Source organism: Chinchilla lanigera, unplaced genomic scaffold, assembly GCF_000276665.1.
Source record: "Chinchilla lanigera isolate Chin_1 unplaced genomic scaffold, ChiLan1.0 scaffold00008, whole genome shotgun sequence".
Taxonomy (NCBI): Eukaryota; Metazoa; Chordata; class Mammalia; order Rodentia; family Chinchillidae; genus Chinchilla; species Chinchilla lanigera.
In genome coordinates, this window is record NW_004955409.1 from 15,192,634 (window position 1) to 15,212,218 (window position 19,585).

Below are 19,585 nucleotides of genomic sequence, written 5' to 3' on the forward strand. Positions count from 1 at the left end.
GACCAATTTTTCATGCTTAGATCTGGTAATCTGAGTAATTTATGTGAAGACAATACGCAATATAACAACCATTGGTTAATTCCTATCGTCCTGTCTAGTGAAACTCTGTATTATCTCTAATGTTCTTTTACAGTATTACTTTTCATGGTTCTTAAGCAAAACCTGACTCTGTAGAATGCGAAGTAACATACTAGCATATGAGTGACAATGATTCCTCCTTTTTATCTTCTTGAGATTAAGGCTAGAAATTTTTATATTGAAAATACAAATATTCTTAAGATCTTGAAAATGTTAGCTATTTTATGGGGTTTTTTATTAATTTTGTTTTGTTTTGTTTTGCTTTTGGTACTGGGAATCAAGCTCATGACTTTGCACTGTCCGGGCAGGTACTTGTGCCGCTGAGCTATATCCCCAGCCCTCTTATTTTATGATCTTCTGACATATATTTAGTTTTAAGAATAATCATAAAAAGAATGCTATCTTCAATATAACTAAGTTGAATAAGACTATTTTGGCTAAGATTTTGAAAAAGAACATTGTGAACAAGTCTATGAATGTAGTGCTGCAATGCCTTATAGTTGAAACAGGGATTATATATATATGTTTGTGTATACATATATATACAATATATGTGTTGTGCTTAAAATTCTCCTGAGTTTTTTTAAAATAATGTTTATTGAAATACAAGTCATCCTTATACAAGCCAATTATAGGGGCCAATATTCCTTGATTAAGGTCACTTGTGTTTTCATCATCCAAAAATATGTTATTAATGACACTTAGATCTTGTGCCTTCTGAGTAAAATGTGAGATGAAGAAAATTAAGCTTTGCTAATATATCTTAGGATCTGTATGTATTTTTCCTGAATATTTGTGTAGGATTATGCCATTTACTTTGAAAAGTATTTCATTTACCTCCCCATGATAATCCATTTGTAGTTAAGTATAATACTTATTTTTAGAATATTTGATGAACAGTATTTTCCTTCTTAATGATTTTTCTTGTTATTAGTTTAGTGACATTAAATAACTCTTTACCATATTTTATTTTCTACCAAACTGTAGTACCTTTTGTATATTATCTTCTCTATTTATATTTCTCCAGAGGTTTTTGATCATAAATCTTCATAATTTAATGTTGGCACTTTAGAAGTGGAAATAATATGACATTTTGAAAATTCTCCTATTATCTAGAATGATGTTAAAAGAGCTAGCAAGCACTGCCGTTGAAAAGACCATCCAGGTCCTCCATGTGTTTTTCGTGAAACCATAATGTACAATTATTTTCTTGCTCTCTTTCAGCTTTTTAAAAAAATATTGATTTTATTGAACCACACGTGGAATTGAGCTTTGCCCCTGAGCTCCAAGTCTAAGCTGAGTTAATATCTAAAAAAAGTCACACAGTACTATTGAACAGTTTAAATATTCCTAATATGGGTTGATTCCATAAAATAAAGCTCTCTGACTTTGACATAAAATATATCTGAATGTGTGAACTCAAATGTCAACATAGTGCCATACCCTGCTTTTATTTATGGATATATTATTTAGGTTCACAGTGCAATGTAAGCAGAAAAACATGTACCTATGTGAATACTGATTTTGTGCATTGTCTATTTTGAGAGCTATAAGACAGCACTTTTTGTTGACTGGATGTTTATGTTTGCACATTTTTTAACCTGAGAGATTACAAAGGACGTATTTTCTGTGAGTGATTTGTATAACCCAAACATTAGTGTAATGACAGGTATGGTTTGGTGGCTATGTTTGAGCTCTTGTGTGTTTATTTCAGTTTTAGGGCTGAATTTATGAGAACTCACTGCCTAGACCCTTCTGAATGAAGAGGTTGCTAAGGTAGCACGGGATGCATTAGAATTAGATAATTTTGTTCTCACTTTCAAGAACAAAACTCAGACTTACTACATGGTAAAAGACTGATATGATCTATACCAATCTCTTACTTGTTCTCAGTTTGCAAGGATTAATAATTTCACCGCAGACTGATCCAAAAGTTAAATAATTTATCATTTTCATCATTAACATGCAGTGTAATATCTATACTGAGAATAAAGAAAAAGTTTATCATCATTTAAACGAAAGTAATATTTTGTTTTAAAATTTGAATTACTCTTGTGATTCCAATATCAGAACATTAACCCAGGGAAACGTAACTTTGAATTCCTCCCTGCAGGTATAAATTTCTTCATACAGTGCTATATTTTCATACCATTTATTTAAAATTCAGCACCATAAATCCTGCTTGAATTTGCAATAGCACAGACTGGTGGTGTTGCTAAAGACGACCAATGTTTCATTTCAGCTGTTTGAGCTAATTTCGTGAATTGTGATGCATATGGTTGAATTCCAGTTGTGTCATAATTAAATAGGTGCATATTCTTGTGTTTATGTCTTTTAGCATCTCCGTCAATTAAACTCTTGGTGGATGACCCTATAGTTGTAAATCCTGGAGAGGCCATAACATTAGTGTGTGTTACCACGGGAGGGGAGCCTGCGCCCTCTCTCACCTGGGTCAGGTCTTTTGGGACCCTCCCTGAAAAGACTGTTTTGAATGGAGGAACTTTGACCATACCTGCCATCACCTCCGATGATGCCGGTACTTACAGCTGCCTTGCCAATAATAACGTGGGAAACCCTGCAAAAAAGTCCACTAACATCATTGTGAGAGGTAAGTTTGCCTTGGGAATGTTGCAGCATAGATTTCTGTTTGTTGGGTATAGGAAAGCAACTATTGTAATTTTTTATTAAACTGTTTCCTCAAATATTACACATATAGGTGACATACAGAGGAGAGTTTATAAATAATGATATAGTTTCTAATGATACGGGGGAAAGGTAAAACGTTTAAATCCTATGGACAGTGTTTTTATATCCCATTGAAAGTAATTTTCATAACAACTTCTTAGTGATACACTGAGTAGATTTTATAATATGTTCTTAGTCCAAATGAATGATTAAAAAGAAAAGGCAGCACAGAACATAAAGCTACACAGATTTTATATTAGTTTGGAATCTTAGTAAATGTATTGATCCAATATTTAATAAATATTTACTGAACCCCTATGAAAAGCAAGGCTTGGAATTATGATGTGATACAGAGATCTATAAAATAATGCTCCCTCCTCAAGGATTCTGCTTTCAGATAGTTCAAATAGTATATATTGATTGAGTTCTGTCGTACAGCTTGTAGCAAGCCTAAAAAAGATATAGAAGTTTTAAAAATGTATTTGTAGTCATTTTCGCCTCAGGTTGTTAGGGAGGATCTCATGACAGGTGCACTAGTTTGATTAAGGTTTGACAGTGCATTGGGGGGAAGGCACAGAAAAGTCAGAAATAGAAAAGGCAAAGCTTATTTGAGGGACTGAAGTAAAATGCAGGATTCTCAGTCTGCAGAAGCAGTGATGCTGGATGCTGGTGGTGCGAGACTTCCAGGTGGTGTTTTGGTGCCGTGCACTCCGGAGGTATTTTTCCCTCCCTGGTGGAAGATGCAAAGGAGAAGTGAGGAGGAACTGCAGAGAGAGCGTGTGTTTCTTCCTGTCTCCTCCCATCTGGCCTGGGCTCAGGGTGGAGGGGAGAGGGAGACACTGATGCTGAGGGAATTAAAATAGGCACCTGCCTGCCTGAGATAACCTTTTAGGTGTGCAATTGAAAATTACTCATGATGACATATTATGAGGCCAGCAAAGCGTAATTGAATGTATGAAGAGACCACATGTGATTTGGGGGGATATAGATCATGATGGTTTTGCAGAAATTATTAAAATATTCTACAGGAGAAAATGTTTTCAAGATATTATACTGTGAATCAATACACTTACTAGTGCTCTCTGCCCTAAAATTGTACAATATTCAGTAATTGCAAGATGTGCCATCATTTTATCTATCTATGAAATAAAGCATACTGCCAATGAAACTACCACAGGGCTTTCTTATGAGGTGCTATGTTATTTAAAGATTCCTTTTAAATTTGCTGTTGTTAGGTTTTCCTTTAAACCGTGCTCTTTGGACTGCATTAAAAGGTAAATAAAAAACAAAGTAATTTGAACTATTCACAAAAATTTACACTTAGAACTCAACTTTCAACCTATCGATCCAAGGCCTTTGAGAACCACGTGTCATATGGTATTATTCTTTATTTCCTGAAGAGTATTTATCACTCAGCAGTATAAAAATAGTATTTCTGAGATTTTCTTCCAAGTAAGCTCATTACTACTGAGGTAAGCTAGCTGGTAGCAGCTGTGAGGGATTGTTGAGTGTAACATGCATTCTGATTTCAGGAATGTTAAAATGGAAAAATAGATTTCAGAAAGACTTCATAATCAAAGAAATGTTTGCTTTATTTCAATGGCTTCATAAACATCTGCTGAATGACTACAGCATATTAAGGACTTGGCAAATACAAGGCATGCAGGACGTTAACTACAAGATCAGTCACTAATCCCTGCCTTCTCTGGCGTTTATAGTTCTGAAAAGCAGATAGAAATACAATGAATAATATGTGGCAAAACAAAAGAAGATAGAGTTCATGAATGAAAGTACCAAACTTCTTGTTTTAGATATTAATATTAATGAAATGAGACTCTTTTGATATCGTGCCCATTAGTACCGGGATCCTGTCTTCTTTCTGCCTCATTTTTTTTAAAGAAAATATGTGTGATCAAACTATTTGTTTTCCCTTTTTATTTTGTTTTCTCAAGGAGCTATGACATAATCTACCAAGTTTTTCTATCATGATTATGAGGTTAGTTCAAGCATAACAACTGCTATCCACAAATGTCATGGGTACAATGTTGAAACTTTTATTCCATTATTTTTATCAAAGAAAAGGACTCACTAGAGATTAATGATGCATTGGACCTAGTTTATACAGTGTAGTAATTTGCGAGGTTGACCCATGTACAGCTGGCACAGTGTACAGCAGGGGATGTCTGCATTGCCCAGGTACACATCATGAAGGACCAGTTCAGGCCATAGCAAATGTGTGTGAGAGAAAGATTTGCTTCAGCCTTCCCTACTTACATTCTTTATCCATGTGCTTACCGAAGAGAGTCACCAACCTTGACATAAGTGATCTGAGATAAATAAAGCCATAAAATGTATTTCTATGGTCTATAATTTATTTTCGGAAGTGTACATTCACATAACCATATTATATTACCAGTGAGATTTCTCAGCAATGGTAATCACATAATTCATCCAATCACTTTTGAGTATAATCTTACTGAATATAGAAATAGCCTTAGTGAAAGGGGCCTACATAAAACTGAATGGAGAGGAACACTGAATTAACATCTGATTTTTGTTCACTGAGGGCAAGACATTCAATTCAGAGAAAGAGTCTTCATTTTATTGTATCAAACAATTTATTTTCAAGTCTTCTGAATGTGTAAACTTCTGCAGTGTCTTAGATTAACTGTATAATGCATATGGGAGAAATAACATGTCACGTTTATTTCTACAACTTTTTAGGTAATTAAATCAGGATCCAGGGGCTGGGGATTTAGCTCAGCGGCAAAAGCGCTTGCCTGGCAAGCGCAAGGTCGTGAGTTCGGTTCCTGGTACCGGAGAAAACCCAAAAAAAAATAAATAAATAAATAAATCAGGATCCATAGATGAAGTTTCTGAACAAGCATGGGGAAATTTTGTGCATAGGATTAGCATTCTAATTTATAAATGCCTATGCACAGGATAAGAGCATAGTGAACACATAAGAATAAAACTCTACAAGCATTTCCAAATTCTCCAGTTGAATTTTTGGAGATACAAAACATATTAAATATTTTAAACTATAATCACTTCATGTGGATAATAAACTGAAATTGAATATAAATCTCATGGTTTACAACTTTAATAAAGTATTTGCAAATATAGCAGCAATGCCTCTCATGGGATTCTTTAAGAAATTGAGCCACATTTCTGCTTAGGAGAGAAGCAGCTGCTGTATATAAATGTAAAGGGAAAATTTCATTCATTTCTTCACCACATGCTGGGTGGCTTGAATCCATACTTGAAGTTCTCTGGTCTCCAGTGTGACCCATGCCTAAGTCCTTCCAGTTGTATCTCCAATGTGTGTTTTGAATCTGCCATACATATCTTTCACATTAATGTTATGGTATTGTACAAACTATCATTCTATCTACACAGGGTGATTAAATTCATCTTTCTGTGAATATTCTATCCACTTTAGCCCTCTTTTTACATACTCATCTGCTGTCTTGGATGAAGTAACCTAAGTTGACTTATACGTGTTAATTACTTTATAAAAACCATCATAGAACTTTACTGTTGTGATTTGAATATTGCCTTTGACCTCAGAGGATGAACTGTGACAAATAGCTTGGCATTCTGTCTCAAGGGAAGCTGGGACAGGGGAAGACCGTTAGATGAATAGGGCTATGAATTTTTCCTAAAGGAACCTCTTGCTAGTTCTCGTGACATAGTTGTTATGAGAGGAGCAACCCTCTCCTCTCTTATTCTGCCTACATCTTGGTTTTAGGAGTGATTTTTCTCTTGGACATGGTTTCCTGTCACTGCTATTCATAATCCCTGTGAGATCCTCACCAGAATTGAGCTAGTAGAGGCACCACACCCTTGAGACTTCATAGTTATTAGCTAAACACACCTTTCCTTTACAACATTAACTGCCTTGGGTATTTCATTATAGTAATGGAAACTAATTACTATAGAAAATCGGGCATGAGTATTGCTCACCACGTTTAGTCAGTGTTACAATTATAATCAGGTGCAAAAAAAAGCAGAAGAGAAAGATTTGAAAAAGTCATAGCCTAACCAGGGAAAGACCAAAATATCATGAAATGGCACAGGCACGGAATGCAGCAAAAGCAATTGAAAATACATTGTATTTTCTTCATGAAAGACTTGAGTGTTTCTAGTTAATAATGCTGCTGGTGGAGGGTATGTGATAGGTGTGTGTGTGTGTGTGTGTGTGTGTGTGTGTGTGTGTGTGTGTGTATCTCTCTCATGAGCTAATCATGCCTCTGCCATCTTCCTCTCGTGGCTACAAAAGTTGCTCTGAGTGTTGCCTTCATCCCTGTCTGCTGGAAGGAATAAGGAGCTTGAATGAATGCACAAGGGAGATTTTTATGGACCTATCAACATTAGTTTCCATCATTTCAGTTAACTAGAATTCAGACATATGGCCATACCCAATAATTTAAATGCTAGGAAATGCATTCTGTGTATGGAAAAATAAGAAGACATGAACTTCTAGCAGTCACGAGCCATCTTTGCAACATTCATGCAAAATCATCTCATCCTCCTTGGTCGTACTCTTCCTGGGGCTTTTCATCTCATCCCGAATGGAATCACAATTCTTCCCCTTCGTTTCATATGCTTCTCTTCTTATTTACTCTGCACGCTTTGTCCTTCCACTTCTTCACTATAAACACTTAATCAGTCTCAGGTTCTTCTGCCTGAAATAGTAATTTTCAAAGAACACTCTGGAAAATAGTTTCCCTTGCTACTCAATCTTAAATTGTCCACCTCTAATTCTAACATTATCAGTTATTATTAGTTCTCACCACCCAATTACCTGGGATGGATTGACGAATGCATATATTCCTATATGATGAATACATATATTATTTTTGATGGGCTCTCTCATGTCAGTGTAGGGTCAAAAAAGTTGATTTTTGTTACCTTATTCAATAATGTATGGCTGGGGCCTGGAATAGTACCCAGCAAGTTTATAGTAGATGCTCAAAAAATATATCTTAAGTGAAAGAATATATCCCATATGACCATTGTCTTTTATCAGCCTGTCTTTCTGGACATTGCTCTCTGATAGCCTAAATACATATTAAAAGTTGTGAAGCAAAATTAGGAAATATTAGGTGCACATCAAGTACCTGAAAATATTCATGTATTATGACTAGCTCATTTTTAAGGTCACATTGTTCTGATTTTCTTTGCTATATAGCAAGTACTTCAAAACAATGACTGGGGCTAGAGTCATATGTAAAGTATTTTCACTCAAAAATCTGGTGCCTGGACTAAAAAGCTCCCAGACATGGGCTCTTTGGTTGTCCATCTCTTGCTTTCACTTCTAATTTTTTTTTTTTTTTTTTTTTTTTGGTACCAAGAATTGAACTCAGGACTTTGCACTTGCCAGGCAGGCACGGTGGTACTGAGCTATATCCCTGGCCCCTTGCAGACATATTTTAAAGCCACTATAATATTCAGTGTATTACGTAAACTATAAATTTCATATCGTGCTCCCAGGCTGCCTTCCTGCTAATTTATGCCATTGCTTTTGTCCCCTTTCATTCTTTTTATCAGTCTCTCTCTTGGATTCATAGCTTCTACAAAATGACACTATAAATATTTTTCCTTTTAATTTTAGAATTAATTCAATGTATTTTGTTTGTCTCTGATCAGATTTCTAGTTTGAGGAAATAAGAAAGTATTACTATTGAAATAGAGTTAACCTTTATAGAAGAAGTCAATATGTGTTCAGTTGAGCATGAGTTTACATTTCCTAACTGCAGAGAAATATAGGGTAAACCCCAGGAACATTATAACCTTCTGTTCTAAAAAGTGGTGGGTTTTCTACCTCTATTTTGTACACATGAAAATACTTTGTTTTTAAAAATTTGTATTTTAGATTATGTATATTTGTTCAGAAATCATTTTACTGTAAGGTATATTAGGACTGTAAACATTTTTAAATGATTGTCTTTGTGTTTATTACATAAGCTACGATTCTATGGTAAAAATATTTATTGAGTGTATAATTTCTATTTAAATAATAGTAAGAGCTAATGTGATCGAGTACCTAGTAGGTATCAGAATACTAGGCACACTAAATGTGTTAACTTTTTACCATCATATTATAGAATACTTCTGAGGTAAAAATGTTATTTTAACTCCAAGAAAAATAAAACAAAAGACAGATAAGTTAAGTAACTTCACAAAGACAAACTTTGTTTCAGCAACAGAGTTGGGAGTCAAAAGCCATGAAATACACCTCCAGGGCATCTTTCAAATTTTAGCCAGATTTTTAATAAATGCTTAATTTCCTCCCAACTGTTTGCACTAGCCAAAATCCTTCAAAACCTATGTATGTGTGCGTGCGTGTGTATGTGCACCTTATATTAAGTCAGGGCTTTGTGCACGCCCTACCCCTTACCTATGTGTTCATCCCCTTTCACATGTTCACTGTCCTTGTATTGCCAGAGACCTACTGGGATTTTTTTCTGTGTTGTGAGTACATTTTATTATGCTTATGGAAAAAAAACAAAACAAAACAAAACAAAACAAAACAAAAAAAAATCTTCAACAAAGCAGAGTCCCACAATAGCTTTCCTAAGTATGGAATGTTTTCCTGATATATGGCTGTTTTTAATTTGAGGAAATGCTATGTTTTTGTTAAACATTTCTGCTCCAATTATGTGGACAGACATTTACTTAATTTCATATTCTAAAACCGTCTATGTAGTTTATGATTTAAAAAAAAATGTTGCAGGAATTGGCATAAGTCCTTCACTAGCTATCTTACAATTTTTTGTACAAAAATTTTAAAGATTTTTCTACTTATTAGAGAACATCAGTGGAATCACCAAAGACAACAAAAAGTATGTACACCTTTAAAATATTCACTATTAGCAAGCAACGAAACAGCTAACATATCGCTATAAATATATATCTGTTATTTTTATTGAAAGGCATATATCTGCAAGTTATTGATCAGAAAGTTAATTAGAGTTCATTGGCAGTTTCCCAGAAGGAATTGATCAGATTTAGCCCCTGATCCATATCTGATTGGAAATTATTTGTGAATTTTAAATTATAGAGGCAATGCAGTTTTTCCCAAACATTTAGAGTCATCAGGTTTAATTTCCATACATCAATAACTTTGTTCCATAAGATTTCTTTAATGAAATTTATAACGATAATAGTTGAAATGATAGAGACCAGTCCTTTCACATGCCACATGGGAGAACTGTCTGCTCTGTGTAGGTGTGCCCATTATTCATGCAGATTAAATACTCTATTTCTTTTTTCCCAATTGAACATTCTATAGTAATGACACCTCCCCAAACACCACAGGGAATTTTATTATATTGTTTAGTAGTTCTACAATGGTTTCATTATTATCTTTTAAAAATTGATTAGAGACTTGAAAAATCTAAAAAGTAGCAAATTCAGTAGATTTCACCTGAATATAGATAGCTCAGTTTCTTTTTCCAAATAAGTAAATCTAAATCAGTTTTTTTCATTGAACTAATATATGAAGAATTTCATAAAACACAACTTCAAGTAAAATTGTTTTGTCTAGATATTGAATAATCTTCTCTTTACTTCCATATAATGATACACAGACAAATTAGTTATATTTCCCATGTTTATTAAAACACAAATTGTTCCGCTTCATGGATGGAGCCTCTTTTGTCATATTTAATATAGCCAAAAGAAGATGTGGCAATTGATAGCAGTGCTCTAAAATTAAGATTGATTCACATTACTAAAAGAATCTTGTTCAAGTAATATGATAATTAAAATTCTTCAATCAGTTGCTCTGAAGGTATTTTGCAGTTATAAAATGCTATCAAAACAATGGTTACTCATTAAAAATCTCAATTCCACCTTTTCTCTCTGTTGTTACAGCACACACTTATTTCTCAAATGCACAAGTTTACCATATTTAGTTTGTGTTCATTAAATGGTCTGTAGGTAGGAGGTATAGGGCAAAATAACTGTGATCTGATTATGGCTTTGCCTTAAACTGGCTCTCAGATCCTGAATACTTAAACAGACCTCATCTTACCTTTGTCCGTCATAAGAAACTGCAGGATGTAAACTGTAAGACACACTTCCTCCAACAACCAGTAATAACATCATTGCGTAATGTCCCCGGACTCGTGCCATTTTTAAAGGTATTTCAGGAGTGAACCACCCTTTATTTTCGTTTACAAATGTACCCTAAACAAATACATGACTATCCAAGGCTATGCAGTTTTTCATTTAGCAACACATTAAAGAACACTGAATTTTGAAACAAATCTCTGTTCTTAAAATTGTGTATTCAACCAGAAAGATAATGCGAGTGATTTCTTAATAGATATTTAGAAACCCTCTGCTTCTCTGTGCATCAGTTGCTACAAAAGATAGGAACGAGTTTGGATATTTACAAGTACAAAGATGCCCAGGATAGGGAAGCTCCCTCCAAACAGCTCGGGGAAGAATAAAATAACTTCATAACAGAAGCAGTGGTGATGTGCTACTGGAAACTGACAGAGAAATAATTTCACTTAGGGTGACAGAGGAAATTTTCAGAGAAAAGTGGTTTTTTTACTAGCCTTTTGAGAAGTGAAAAGCCTTACATATTCAGAAACAAAGTGTTCCTTTCGTTTGTTGCCTAAACAGTAACATTAACTAGCTTTATGAACTTACTCATTTTCTTTTTAGGTGGTATAAGACACACTGATGATCTTTTAAAGACAAATCTATGCTTAAATTTGCATCGTTTAGATATACTGTAATAAGTCACAAACCGTGCAATTTCTACATTTTATTCTGCAATTTTTACATAATGCTTAAAAGTTAATTTGCCATTTGAAAGTCCACACAATTTAATATATAATTTTTAATTAAATGAACACCGCGCCCAGTTTTCTTTTAGCTGCCTTTGTCTGTTTCCCTTTGAATTCTGTCAAGTGTTCCTTCAGTGAAGTCCTCCTTCTAAATGCGCCAGGAAGTTTGAAAGAGGTTCCACCAAGAGAATTCTTCAACTAGACTCCATAAGATGCTCTTTTTCTCCTTCCTTCTCTTCCTTTCCTTGCTCCTTCCCTTTTCCTCTCTTTCTTGCGCTTTCTTCCTTTGTTCTCCTTTTTACTTTTTATGTTTTATCATGGGTATCTGTTTGCAGCGCATGGGGCTGACACTTCCTGTGTGCAGCTGGCGCGTGCGCAGGGCACATCTTCGCTCCTTTTCATCCCCCTCCCCTCTCGTGCCTGCTTTCAGAAAGCTCTGACTCTTTGCTTACCATTACCTATCCTTCATGTTGCTCTTTATTCATACACATTTGGATTTCTCTTATACAAGAAACAATGCGATATTTAAGCTTGTGTGTCTGATTTATTTCACTCAAGATTATACTCAGGGTGTATTCATTTTCCTGCAAATGCCTCAAGGTTTTTTTGTTTTTGTTTTTTTTTGTTTTTATGAGACAGGGTGTCCCTATATAGTTCAGGGTAGCCTTAAGCTACACTGTAGCTCATGCTGGTCTCCCACTCACAGGGATCTTTCTGCCTCAGCCTCCCAAGTGCTAGGATTACAAGTGTGTGCCACCACATCCAGGCCTGATTTTTATTTATTTATTCGTATTTTATTTATTTATTTATTTATTCTCAATAAATCTACTTCTCTGAAAGTTTCATAAGCGTAGAAATAATCAGCCCAGTAATTCAAATCCATTTTAGCCAAAATATATCAATTAAGATCAACTAAAGTTTAGTGACTGATAAGAAAACTCTTATCTTTTGAAAGCTTATAATGACAATGACATGCATTAAAACCAATGATACTACATTAAAAATATGAGCAATTCACTATATATAAATATTTCAATATCAAAAAATGTAGGGGGCTGGGGATATAGTTCAGTGGCATGGGCGCCTACCTGGCAAGTGCAAGGTCGTGAGTTCAATCTCTCGTACCGGAAAAAAAAAAAAAATGTAGTTAGAAAACTAAATTGGGGTGCATTTCTTTTCTTCTGCTATTTTGAAGTTTATGTACTATCAGGGTTACTTTCTCTAATTGTTTTAAGGGATTCTCAGGAAATGCCATCTGGACTTGCAGATTGCATTGGGCACAGATATAAATTACAAATTTAATTTATTTAATAAATATAGGGCTCGCCAGGCATGGTAGCGCACACCTGTAATCCCAGCACTTAGGAGGCCGAGGCAGAAGGATTGTTGCGAGTTCGAGACCAGCCTGGGCTATATAGTGAGCTCAAGGCCAGCCTGAACTGCATAGCAGGACCATGTCTCAAAAAGACAAAAAATAAATAAATAAAATATTTGTTTTGCTTTTTAGGAATCTGAATGTCCTTTAACAAATTTATTGTTGTAACGTTAGTATAGTTTATTTTAAAATACTTTTTGGTCTAGAATGTGTTAGAAAATCAGGTTTCAGTGAGGAAGAAAAAAAAAAGGCTTTTTCCAGTTTCTATGGGTGTAAATAATCACATTGAGCCAACGTCTAAGGTTAGCATTTGGGAAGAGACACACGTAATCTTTTGCCTTGAACAGGTACAAGGTGGTTCCACTATACCATTGTTTTAACAATTAATGAAACCATGGTAATGTTCATTTGTGTTCTTTTCAATATTCCTTGATTAGTTTTTTTCCAGAAGAATTCAGTTTCCTTCTGTGTTTTAAAGAACTAACTTTGAAACTTTTTTTTAAACTTTCCTCTGTGGTTATGTGTGCTTTCTATCACAGTGACCTCCACCCTTGATTATTTTCTTCCTTCTATATCATTAGATTTAAAATGTTATTTATTTTTCTTCTGGGAACCTTTTCAGATTTGTCTTACACATTTGGCTGTATTCTATTTTCATTTTCATTCAGTTCAATGTGTTTCTTTTCTTAAGTATCCCTTGAAATTCTTTAACCCATTGATTATTTAGAAGGGTATTGTTCAGTTTCTAAGACTAGAGATTTACCTGATAGTTCTATTGATTTCTGGTTTAATTCTTTTGTGGTTGGAGATTCATTCTGTATAATTTCAGCTCTTAAGAGATGTTGAGATTTATGTTATAAGTAAGATATCTTCTCTCTTGCTATGTCTTGTGATGCTGGAGAAGAGTATATATTCTGACACTGTTGGATAGAATGTTCTGTGATTATCCATTTGATGTAGTTGGTTGATCAAGTTCTTCAGTATTCTTGCTGACTTGCTGTCTAGTTTGATTTTAAGTTGTGTCAATGTTTTCTATCATAATTATGGCTTTCTCTACTTATCCTTTCAGGTCTACTAGCTTTTATTTCATGCTGCTGCTGTTTATATTTTATGTTTTACTTTTTTGCTTTAGAAACATTTGGAATTGCTGTCTCTTTTTAGTGACTGAATCTTTTGTTGACAGGTATTGCTACTGCCTAAGTCAGGCAATTATATTTTCTCTAAAATCTATTTTCCTAATTAATGCAGTTCTTCCTACTGTGATATTTGCATATTATGCTTTTACTATTTTGCTTTTTCCATCATTATTATAATTGAAATCAGTTTCTTGTAATCATAGCTGTGTTAAATTTTTTAAATCCACTCTGCCATTCTGTGTTCTAATTGCTGTATCTAAAAAAACAATACATTAAAAGTAATTATTAAAATCTTAGCGCTTAGATGTCTGCACTGTTTTCTACTCTCTGTCTTTGTCAGTATTTATTTGTATTGACTTCCTATGGATTACATGATCAGCAAGAACTGCATACTAGAACATGGAAGGTCTGTGTTTTTCCTTATGTCTCCAGCTGAATATAACTAAATAGTTCAGGGCTTCCTTTCCATTTATCTATAGTGTTTTTTAGTTCACCATCATCATTTTTTCTGTGTTTTAAGAGTTTCACTTTATGGTTAGATATTATAGTGATCTTATTAGTGTGTGCTTACATGTCTTCTTTTTGTGTTTGCTATCCTTGGATGTTTTGTAGCTTCTTGAATCTGTATATTACAGTGATTTAATTTTTGAAAAACCTTTCACTAGAACTTCTGTAGATATTCCATTTTTCCCACTCCTTTTTTTCTCTCCTTCATTAATTCTACTTGCACTTATGGTAAAACTCTCACTAAGTTTTATATTTGTTATCTTCACTCCTAACTTTTCTTCTCTGTGTTCTTCTGTCTGTAGATCAATTCTACACATTTCTTCTTGCCCTGCCTTCTACTTCACCAATGTTATACTTTGTTGCTTCTCATTTGCTATTAAACATATTTTTCACCTTTTTAAGTGCACTTATTTCACCTTTTCCACTGTAAAATTTACATTTGGTTTAGTTTTATAGATTTTAACTTTCTGGTGAAATTTTTCATTTAGCATTCTTCAACATTTTATCTTTTTTCTCAAACATTTCAACTGTAGCTATTTTAATATTGTTGTCTGTTAATTCCTGTGTCTTGACCATCTGCAGTCTACTGTTATTCTTCTATTTTTCTTTGACAATTCTTTATTTCAGTGGAGCATCATTTATTCCTATGGACAACTTGCTCAGGATTATTCAATTTTTCTTCAGGAAACATTGCTTTTTTTATGTATTTCATTTCATTTTAATTTATAGTAATAGTATAACATGATTTTGTTACCCCAATGCTGTCAGGTCTAAGCAGATTCAGGACTGAGTTGGTAATGTTCTTTGACTCCCATTGGCCCCATTCCCAGGACTTAGCTCTTCAGAACTTACAACTGTATACTCTGGGTTACTTGCTGAGATATTTTGCATAGTTTTCATCCTCTTGCTCTCTATCTCTGTCTGTTTGTCTGTCTCTTTCTCTTTGAAACAAATGATTCTTTTAAAAAAAGGAGCTGTAATGTGTGAAGTTTACTCTGTGTTTTTCCCTTCACTTGGATTTTGATTCAAGTTAGCATTCCAGAACTTATATGTAATACTTTCAAGAGATGTTTAAAAAATTATATTGACTTTTAAAATAAAAGTTTGGGCAAGCTGAAGTGACTCTAATAAAATCATTAACTGAAAAATGATCAGAATATGAATACGTTTATAGAAAAACAGACTAACTCTGAATATTTGAAAGACAATAATTATAAGACATGGAAAATACAAATATTCTAAATAAAATATAAAATAAGTAAGTAGCAAGGTTCATTTTTCCACAATAAGTTAAATACTCTCTAAATTGCTATTTGGAAGATTTGCTACTTAATTTTTATTTTTTAACAATGTAAAAGCTAGTGATATAGGAAATAGAAACTGCCAACCTGAAAGATATCTTGGACCAGTTCATGTTCTCTAAAATCAAAGAATGAATTTTAGGAACAATGGAGGTTAAGAGCAGAACATATTTATTGAGGGAAAGAAAGCTTCTGTCCGAGAGAGGGACAGAAGGGGCCTGAGTGGGGTTGCCCAGGAACCTGTCTTTTCTAGGGACTTTTATAGAGCAAAACCACAAGGTGAGGCGGGTCCAAGGTGGAAAGCATGGGAACTCACTAGGTGGGGATGGGGTGGGACAGAACTATGGTCAACCAATAAGATTACACATATAATTGTTCAGATAAAATTGATTAGATCAGGATCAAATAGGGAAGTGAGTCATGCAGCAAGCGGGCATGAACACAGACCAGGGGCCTTTCCCATAGGGGTTTGGGTTAGTGACTCTTCCCCGCCTTTTAAAGGTGATTGTGACCTATTTAGAATATCAATCCCTGAGGTCCATCCCTAGGGAGATATGTGGGTGCATCTGTTTCATCTTTTGTCCACAGCTACAGGTGTCTGTCTCCCATAGTTGCAAGGTAATTCATCTACACTGGCTCCTTCGATGGCCTGGCCCTGTCTGACTGCCTATAATAATTTTAACATTTCTATTTAATTCACCTGCCTATAACAATAGGAAAAAATTGATGATCTGATGTATTTGTATTTTAAAGGTGCTAACAGTAGCATACTTTCATAATATAACAATCAAGAATACATAAACAATAATTGGCAAATGGCTCAATGAGCAAATAATGAAAATTTTAAATTGAGCAATGGATTTACAGTCCTTTCTTCCTAATTGGATATGGCTTAATTGCAGGAACTGTGCACTGAAAAATTATGTTAATGGATATGTATTATTTCAGTGATAATGTAGGAAGCATTCATAGCTACCACTTAATATATGATACAGTGTTGTGTATAATTCAAGCCTTTTATTTTAAGAACTTGTCATTTCCAAAAATAAACTCATCATGATACCCCCTTGCTCAGTAGACTCCAGTGTTTTTGTTTTCTTTTGTTTATTATTTAAAAGCCTGTGTGTCCAAATGCTCTGCCTGGTCTTTTTGACTCTAGCACAAAGGCACAAAAGGGAAGACGTGTTTTCTTTTGTTTAATTTTTAAAAGCCTGTTGTGTCCAAATGCTTTGCCTGGTCCTCCTGACTCTAGCACAAAGGCACACAAGGGAAGACAACCGAGAGACGGGGGAAAAGGGAGAAGACAGTGGAAAAAAAAAATGCATGAAGGCATATTCTATGCATATACTAGCTTCCCACAAGGAATGTGATCATTGTGTACTGTAAACATGTACTAATAAAAAACCTGAAAAAAACATTTTATCAGTTTTTCTGTGAAATAGCATTTCTAATATTTCTTGACTCAAAAATAATTGATTTTTAAAACTTAGGGATATCTTTCCATTAAGTCATTCTGTGCCTGTGTTTCATCATTTATAGACTAAAGGGAACGTGATATAAACAAGGTAGAATTGAGCCTTTGGAAAAATGCCTAGGTTTAAGGAAAACAGTATTTTTCTTTAATTGAGAGGAGGTTTTTTTTAATTAAAAAGAGAAAAAAAATATTCCAGAGAATTTTGGATTCTAAAAGAAAGCATATTTCAAAAAAAAAAAAAATGAAAGTATAAGAGATATGAGCTAACAGCCTAAAATGGCCGAAACGATTAAGGTGATGTTGAAAGATACAGTGATTTCTGCATATTATGGGAGTAACTGGCATTTGAGAAATACTGTGAAGATGAAGTTGACAGTGAATAAGAGAAAAAGTGGGGATGTGGGAGAGACTGTTTACTAGATGACAGAGACTTTAGCACTTGCAGAAGCTTGGGTGATGGCAAGCAATTGGTGACAAGGTAGAAATGAAAATATCCAGTAGAGAAAATAAGCAGATGCAGTGCTGGAAAAACAGACCCAGATGCAAGTGCAATGGCAGCACGACACGGGGGGGGGGGGTCATTCCAAGGCAGAATGGAGAAGCAGTGGAGCTGTTAAGCTTTGATTTAGTATGAAATACACTTCAGGCCTTTATGCTTAATGCTGTTTCTTTGTCTCACTGGAGTAACAGGGCCACACACAGCTTTTGCTGAAACCCTGACCTGAGGGATAAGTCCAGGTGTGGCTTTGAGAATGATGATGCTAAGAGATTCCTGAAGAAGGAATAGGGCATGAAAAGGGTAAACACGTAAAGCCTTAAGAACCAACAAAGACTGTCTTCTAAATAACTATGTCCTTAAATTAATAATCACTAATAAGCAAAATAATTACAAACTTTACATATCATGTCATGGCAATACTCGATAATACTTGTTTTCACTTGAATACTTGGAGTTTAACCAAAGAACTGGACACTGTATTTATTATAGTTTCATTAGAGTGGTACCTTGCTTCATTAACCCTTGTGTTTGCAAACAATTTGGTTCACAAACTGGAGTGTTTGACAAAAATTTTGTTATCATTTGCAAACTCTGCATCCAGTGACAAACATGACCATGGCTATCTTTCCCCCACAAACACTAACATGGCCATTTTTTCCAAAGTCGCAGAACAAATTAAGTTCGTGAACCAAGATACCACTCTACAAGGCCCGGTTGATAGCTGCTTGTGTAATACAGAGCAATGTCTTTATCCTTTAACTTCTATCTTGGTATCTTATTTCTTTCAAACAATGCCCCCCAAAGAACAGAGAAACAGGACAAACTGCAATAATATATAATCAGTAAAGTTTGGAAAAAATTAGTCATAAAGGACATTAAAAAACATTTAAATATTACATAGAAAAATATTTTAAGTTGTTAGTCAAAGAATGTCTCCTTATTGTAATGAAATTCTCCCAAAATCTCTATGGAAGAAAATTAATTTACTCTTGTATCTCCTTATACACTGGTAACTATATAAATTGAGTAGACATCCTTTTAACCAAAATAATTAAATTAATTAAAAGTTAAATATACATTTACATGTATTTATCAGTCTTACTCTCTTAGATTCAGCTTTGATCTAGAATCATTATTTTCTCTGTCCATAATGCCAGGCATCATCTCTTTCTTGTGCTTGAGTATGTAATTCCTACTCAGCATGTGTTTGCTTGATGGAGCTAGACTGCTTGTTAAATTTCATCTTCTTATACTTCTCCATTCTGATTCATTGAATTCCAGGTTATTGCAAATAAGAATTAGAAGAAATATAGCTGACCTAAATAATACACTACCTTTGACAACATTCATCTTTTGTCAAAACAACCTCAAATTACTTATTACCAGTAATGTTAGTGGCCTTTTGATTCAAGAAACATTTTTCTATAGCTAAACTGCATGCAAATGGGTAAGGGATAATTTATTTGGCTTTTCTTCTCACTAAAATTTGTTACCAAATTTAAAATAATGCTCCTAGAAATTCTATGGACTTTTGCACATTTGATTTGTCCGTCTTTCATTATTGTCCTATTGCTAATTGTGAACCATAGGTAATATTTAGAATGAGGAGTACTTAATCAAAACTGAAGTCCATCCAGACTTACTCTGACATCTAGAAGGTTAAAATAATAAGATTTCATTAATGCTTAGGTTCCTATCAATTCAAGAAACAGAAACATTAGAA

General features: G+C 34.3%; 1 protein-coding gene across 3 annotated transcripts in view; it reads left to right on the forward strand.

The window, feature by feature from the left end:
* The window catches only part of Mdga2 (MAM domain containing glycosylphosphatidylinositol anchor 2), a 765,137-nt gene that overhangs the window by 508,382 nt on the left and 237,170 nt on the right, over positions 1–19,585 (forward strand). For all 3 annotated transcript variants that reach the window (XM_005376849.2, XM_013510341.1, XM_013510342.1), the window contains one exon: positions 2,417–2,686. In XM_005376849.2, coding sequence (XP_005376906.1) covers positions 2,417–2,686 — 270 coding nt within the window. The remainder of the gene's footprint in view (positions 1–2,416; positions 2,687–19,585) is intronic.